The sequence below is a fragment of the Phalaenopsis equestris genome, unplaced genomic scaffold (assembly GCF_001263595.1).
Source record: "Phalaenopsis equestris unplaced genomic scaffold, ASM126359v1 Scaffold234915, whole genome shotgun sequence".
Classification (NCBI taxonomy): domain Eukaryota; kingdom Viridiplantae; phylum Streptophyta; class Magnoliopsida; order Asparagales; family Orchidaceae; genus Phalaenopsis; species Phalaenopsis equestris.
In genome coordinates, this window is record NW_018252813.1 from 109,095 (window position 1) to 116,156 (window position 7,062).

The 7,062-nt window shown below is 36.0% G+C and overlaps 1 protein-coding gene across 1 annotated transcript; it reads right to left on the reverse strand.

Annotated features, from left to right (window-relative positions):
- Nucleotides 1-381: 381 nt before the first annotated feature.
- LOC110039038 lies at nucleotides 382-1,275 on the reverse strand. The gene has a single exon (XM_020743981.1). It carries the CDS (start codon nucleotides 1,273-1,275, stop codon nucleotides 382-384), a length of 894 nt encoding a protein of 297 aa, XP_020599640.1.
- Between the last annotated feature and the right edge of the window lie 5,787 nt (nucleotides 1,276-7,062).

The window sequence follows — 7,062 nt, forward strand, 5'->3', positions numbered from 1 at the left end:
TTTCCCAAAATCTGATCATGAGAAGAAGAAACCATTGGTTCCAAAATCGAGAAGATACGAATTTTATGGATCCTAGTTAAAAGCATCAATTTACCAAGGGAGTTAGGATCTGCAACTCCCCTGATATTCCAAATCAAAATACTAAATATCGGTGGACAAAGAACCCTTACTAGAAATTCTAATTCGGGTTTGTCTAAATTTGCTATCAGAATGAGATTTATCAAGAGAATCCATATTACTACCATACCTTAGGTTAGCCAACTCATAATTCCCTTTTTTTCTTCTCCGACACGATTTCTGTACTTGCCATTCCTTCCCAAGGAGGTTGGAAACCACTCCCAAATCAACAGCATTGTCAGGTACATGAGCCCCCTCACACCCCTATGACACCAAATTTTCCATATAACCAGAAGTGCTAGAGAGAGTAGAAACAATATTAACTAGAGCAATAGCATATATATTTCCATGTGAAGATTGAGTCTCAACATTAGCATCCATATGGACCGAACTACCATGACACCCTTGTAAATCATTCTTTAAAGGAGCATAATTATCATTAATTGTAAGAGTATCAGCAGCTCGAAAATCCTCCAAATGTCGAGGACCCTCAACACCATCATTCATAATAAAATTAGTGGATGTCACAGTAATGTCCATACCCCTAACATTCAAAGCACCCCCATTAGGCACAACCGTAGTCTCCACAGAGTCAGCCAACAAAGAGGTTGGTTTAGTCTTTTCGACAGAATGATTCTGTTGATTTTGCCCACCATTCCTTTTCTGCAATTCCGGGTAAAGATGGAAACACTGAACTGAATCATGACCAAACATTCTACAATGACCACAGTAACGAGGGTGTTGTTCCAACTGTACCTGCTGCCAATAACCGTTGTGGGCTGATCCAATCCAGACCTCCTCAGGGGGAGGCAAAGTTAGATCACACTCAATCAAAATTCTAGCCATGGATGGTCTAGATAAATTAAAAGTAGGAGCATCTAATTTTAACGGTTTGTCAAACATCGCAGCAATAGAGAACAAAATTTCATGATTAAAAAGATGAACTTTCAATCCCGATAAACGGAGCCATACAGGGATAATAAGGAGCTCAGCCTTCGCATCAAAATCAACTGACCACTTAAGAATCGTCATAAGAATATCATCAAACCGCATAAAATGCATCACAAAAATTCTATCATAATCTTTTTCACTCGAAAGCTGAATTAAAATGTGTCGACCATCTAAAGGGCCAACTTTCCAACTTCCAACAAGATTCATGAGTTCAAAATGTTTGCAAATAAAAACGATCTTAAAATGTCCATATCAAAATTTTCCAACTAAATTTAAACAATAAGATGAAGCAAGTATCGAGTTCTCTGAATCAGACAGATATAAAGCAAGTTTCCCCCTTTTTTTATGGATTTCTTAATAAAATTATACTCACCTCCTAAAATATGAGATTCATTGAATGAATTAGGAAAAATCAAATTATTACTCATCGCCTTGGAGGAAAAATGAGTTCCCTCAACAGCTTCAGCAAAAGTAGGGGCATAACATGTGCGAGAAACCAAGATGTAGCAAATCAAATCTCAAAAACTGAAAGAAAAGAAGAGCAAACCCTCGAAAAAGCCTCAAACCAAGTGAAATCAAAGAGTTTGGGGAGAAATCACGTGGAAATCGCAAGGCAAAAAGATGAGAAACCATTGTCACCAAAGATGCCAGAGGAGGAAGGAACCCTAGCCGAAAAACCCATGTTTTATATCCTTAAGCTTAAGAGTTTCTCAAGTCTTTTACTTTAAAAAGATGAGATGTGGATCCAATTTTTGATTAGGCACTAATTCTCAAGCTTCTCCTCCCTTTTTCAATTTTTCTTTTCTTTTTATTTTTTATTTTTCATTTTCTTTTATTTTTCTTTTTTTTTTTGTTCTTTTTCTATTTCAAGTAAGGATTATTATATCTGGATAGACCTTTAATGATTTTGAATTCCACTCTTCCATTCATATATATATTTAAAAAAAGGAGTGACAGAGACTCCGTACATGTTAAAATGAAATAAGGTTACAAAGCAATATTTGGCTTGGTTCACAGCCAAAACCAAGGATTACCCAAAAAAGGGGAGGGCAAGACCTCTTAAGAGAAAACAAAATGCAATATAACCTATCAAGAAAACCTATCCCCAAACAATAGGGCTGAAGAGAAGAAGGAAATGAAACATAACAAAACAGTAGGTCGTAGGAAACACAAATCCTCTCTAGATAGGTGGTTAGAATCAACATCAGTGAACATCTCCCTTCTAATAGAAGGCAGATCAGAGAGATCTGCCCTAATCAACCAAGCCAGCTCCACAGGAGGGGTGGTATAAACTTCTGGCAACAAAGACAATTCTCCTTGATGTGCAAGCCAATTAGCACATCTATTACCTTCCCTGAAAATATGTTTCCAGATAATTTGAAGGTTATGATTCAACTTCATGTGAGTGATTTGCTTAACAACATGTAGAAGAAACCAAGGTGGGGAGATGTTATCTTTTAAAAGTTAGAATAGCCATAATGAGTCCATTTCCACAATTATTAGATTCCATCCCATAACAACAGCTGTTTGAAGGGCCCAAACCACAACAAAGGCTTCAGCCTGCAAAGCATTAATAGCAACAGTGGGAGATTGGAAACACAACAGGCAATCCCCAGCACTATTTCTGAAAATCCCTCCAATTCCAGCAGTGTGACTTCTATAACTCCCATCAGTGTTGATTTTGATCCAAGGATAAGAAGGTTTCCTCCAATGGAACAACTGAAATTTTGGTCTGGCAGCAGAAACTTGGGTATTGAGGATTTGGGAACATCCAAGAATTTTAATCTTATACCCCATGATATTGATTATCTTAAGAGTATATGCCAAGCAGTTGGTAGCAATTTGTGTAGCACTTTGGATTTTCCCCTCATATTTACTGCTATTCCTTGCCATCCAAATGAACCATGTAGTAATAAAGGGGATCAATTCAGCATGGTTCCCTTTCCAAAATTTTCAGCAGTCAAGGAAGTTACCAAAATTCAATAAATGAGAAGGGAAACTAAGATTAGTAGCTACCTGTGTCCAAACCCCTTGAGCAAAAGGACAAGAAAAAAACACATGATTTAAAGATTCCTCTTGTTGGCAACAGAAAGTACATCTTGAAGGTCCTTTTAGACCCTTGAGTTTGAGTATATCATCAGTGGGAATAATATTATGAAAACATCTCCAGGTGAAGAAGGACATAGATGGGCTGAGGTATTTCACCCACATAGCATTACCCCAATCCTTATGGTGCCAATTATTTAATTGGGAGTATGCAAATTTGGTAAAAGAAGTATGGGGAGGATTTTTAGTCACAATTCTATATGGTTTCAGTGGAGTAATTGGGACTTTAAAAATTTGAAACACTTGTTTAGGATTCACCATAGAAGCCAACATGTCTCTATTCCAAATCTGATTATTCTAGCAAAGATGAATAGAGGTGTTGATAGTTGAGTCCAGAGATGTTGATGGTTCCAATTTACCTTCTAGAAGCTAATTATCTAACCAAAAATTAACTTTTCCTTCTCCCACATCCTAGATAAAAAGGTCTTCAGCCACACTCCTAATATGCAATAGCTCAGTCCAGATTATAGAATTCCAAGGTTTTCTGTATGTAATTGATGGGTGGGAGTGTTTGCAATATTTTAACTTCATATAGATAGCCCACAAAGATTTCTATTCTCTAAATTTAATCCAGAGTTTACAATAAAAGATTTCATGAAGCTGTTGGAAGGACTTCATGCCAAGCCCCCCTGCAGCTAGAGGCAGACAAAGCTTCTCCCAACTAAACCAATGAGCATGTTTGTGATTTCCTTCCCATAAGATTTTATTGAACATCACCTCTAAAGTTCTCTGTGTACCTCTTTTCATCTTCAGCATTTGCAAAATATACATAGTGAAAGAAGCTAGGATACTTTTAATTAAGGTTAATCTTCCTCCTTGAGACAAAAATGAATTAGTTCAACAAGAGATTTGTTTGGAGATTTTAGAAACCACCTCATCAAATTGATTATGCTTCTTCCTTCCTTTAATTAACTGTACCCCAAGATAAACCAAGGGGTTAGTAGTTGATTTAAAGCCAGTGATGTCTTTAATCCAATTTTTGGTAGCAGGATGTAGCTTATTGCTAAAAATAAGTTGGCATTTCTTTGAGTTCAGAGAGAGACCAGAGATCTGTTGGAACAAGTTCAGCAGATTAACCACCTTCTTCACTGCTGGTTTTGAGGCTTTAGAAAATAGTATGAAGTCATCAGCATAACATAGATGACTTATGGAAAAGTTTGCTTTATTAGAAAATCTGAGATGTTCCCTTTCAGAAAAATGATTGTTAAGAAGCCTAGATAAGTAATCCATAGCCAAAATTAAGATGTAAGAAGAAAGGGGGTCCCCTTGTTTAATTACCCTAGTTGTTTGGAACTACCCTTGAGAATTACCTTTAATAAGAATGGTATAATAATTATTGTTAAGCCACCTATGGATGATTTGGCAGAAGGAATTTTGAAACCCCCTAGCTTTAAGAAACTCCAAGATAAAATCCCAATTGATAGTGCCATAAGCTTTAGAGATATCTAGCTTATATATAAGATTACCCCCTCTGCAAGGCTTGTCAATATCAAGCAAGAATTCCTGTGTAAGTAACACATTATCAGTAATTTGTCTACCTGTAACAAAAGCTGACTGATTAGAAGAGATCATCCAAGATAAATGTGGTTTTAATCTAAAAACCAAAAGCTTACTAATAAGTTTAGACAGCACAGTGGTGAGAGATATGGGTCTAAAATTATCCCAATTAGATTTTTGGTCTCCCTTTGGGATTAGAATAATGGTGAATTGAGCTATATAATGTGGCATATCCTCCCCTCTGAAGAAATCCTGGACAGCTTCCACAACATCAAACTTAATCACCTCCCAAGATTTTTTGTAGAAAGTAGAAGTAAATCCATCTGTACCAGCCATCTTGTCACCGTCAAAAGAACATAGAGCTTTCCAAATTTCTTCCTCAGTAGGAATAAATGTTAAATACAGGCTCTGGAGATCAGAAAATTTATCATTTGAGTAAGCCAGAGTCAAAGTTCAGGAGAGTAGCCTCATGGGGTTTAGATAAAAGGTTTCGAAAGTGATCAATAGGATCTCTGTGAATTAGATCAGTTCCCTGGACCCAATTGCCATTTTGGTTTTTAATCTTCCAGATGGTGTTGGAATGTCTTCTTTGTTTAATACAAGCATGGTAAAACTTTGTATTCCTATCCCGATCAACAAATTTTTTGATGGCAGCCTTCTGTTAATAGAACTCTTCCTCCCAATGGATAGCTTGAAGTAGATTTGCATTTACTAATATCAAGTTCTGTTCATCAGATAGCCCCATCTAAATGTTTAATTCAGCTTGTTTCACTGCAACTTCAGCCTTTTCAACTTTTGCTGTAAGGTTTCCAAAGCAGTTCCAATTCCAGGCATTCAGCAAATTAACAACTTTTCTTTGAGTTTTCCATAGTTTAAACAAAGGTGGCAAGGATGAAACAGGTACCCAAATAAACTTAATAAAGGAGAGGAATTCAGGATGTTCCACCTAGACATTAAGGAGTCTGAATCTTGGTAAAGGAGAAACAGTATTAGGGGATATAGAAAAAATATGATCTGAACATGTGTAAGGAAGATGGGAAATTGTAGTCATAAAGTTGGTATCCAGCCAAGCTTGATTGACCAGGAATCTATCAATTCTTTCAAAAAGTGTTCCCCTTCTCCAAGTGTCAAGAGGTCCCTGATGAGGAAGTTCAGCAAGTGCATTGCTCCTGATATTCTGATTAAATAGTAACATTTGTGTAATGAAACAATCTTATTCTTTATTTAATTGTATTGTGCGAAATAGAAACAATCTTATTCTTTACCCTCTATCAAGTGTATGAAAAAAAAATTAACTGATCTAAAATTTGGTCTTCAATTCTGTTGTTAGGTTGGGAGGATACCAGCTTTCACTCTAGAGCTCCCACTTCTCCCTCACCTGAGGACTAACATTCTCGCATTACTTTCCAGTCAACTAGACCAAATTGGAAATTTTAATCTATCACCTTAAAATATCCAATTTTGCATCTAACAAAGAATATTTCACTATTTATTTTCACTCAACCCCATGGATTGCCTTCTCACCCTTGGAATTGAATGTGACTCTCGCCATGTTATAAAAAATATAGCTCTTTTAGATCATTTGTTTCTTTATACTTTTTAACATCTCAATTGGCCAAATTGAAAAGTAAATAAAGATTGGAGTTCAAATTATCACAAATTATTGACCCTTAAAACCATATAAAAGAAAATGAATTCTTTGTAAAACCATATCTCATAGTAGGGAGAATAATAAAAAAGATGCTCAGAATTCATGAGAAACACAAATTTCATATATAAAAATATGTTTACAAAACATAGAAAAAAAACCACAACATATCTCACACTCCTTCCCAAGAAAATCCCTAGAAGTTCTCTTTAAGCACCTTCTCTCTTTACAAGCACTCTCAATTCTCTCTTGAAAATATAATGAGGATAGAAATGTAATGAAAAAAAAATCTCTCACTTTTCTTCCCCTCTTACAACCCTATTTTGATAAGTAGTGTAGTCCACAGGTTAATTGATACAGCTAAAATATATAGTATTTTAAGATGCTATTTATACCTATTTTTGAGGTATTAAACTTTAATGGAAGATATTTCTGTATTTTTCTTTCAGGTACAAGTGAAAAGGTGAAAAATGCTAAAAGGAGTGAAAAAGCATCAAATTTGGAGCAAGGAGGTGAAAAGCGTGCTAAAGTGTTTTGGCGCCTAAGCGCCAGATCCGATGCTTAAGTGCTAGTTAAACAGAGAAGGTCATGCCTAAGCGCCAAAGCCCCCACACTTAACTGCCAGAGGTAGTAATTTGGCAGTTTTCTTCATTTGACCAAATTCTTAATAGGTATTTGAGGCACCTATTGGCTAAAGAGGGTGGTTATGACCACTAGAAATGAAAATTTTATTAAAAGACTTA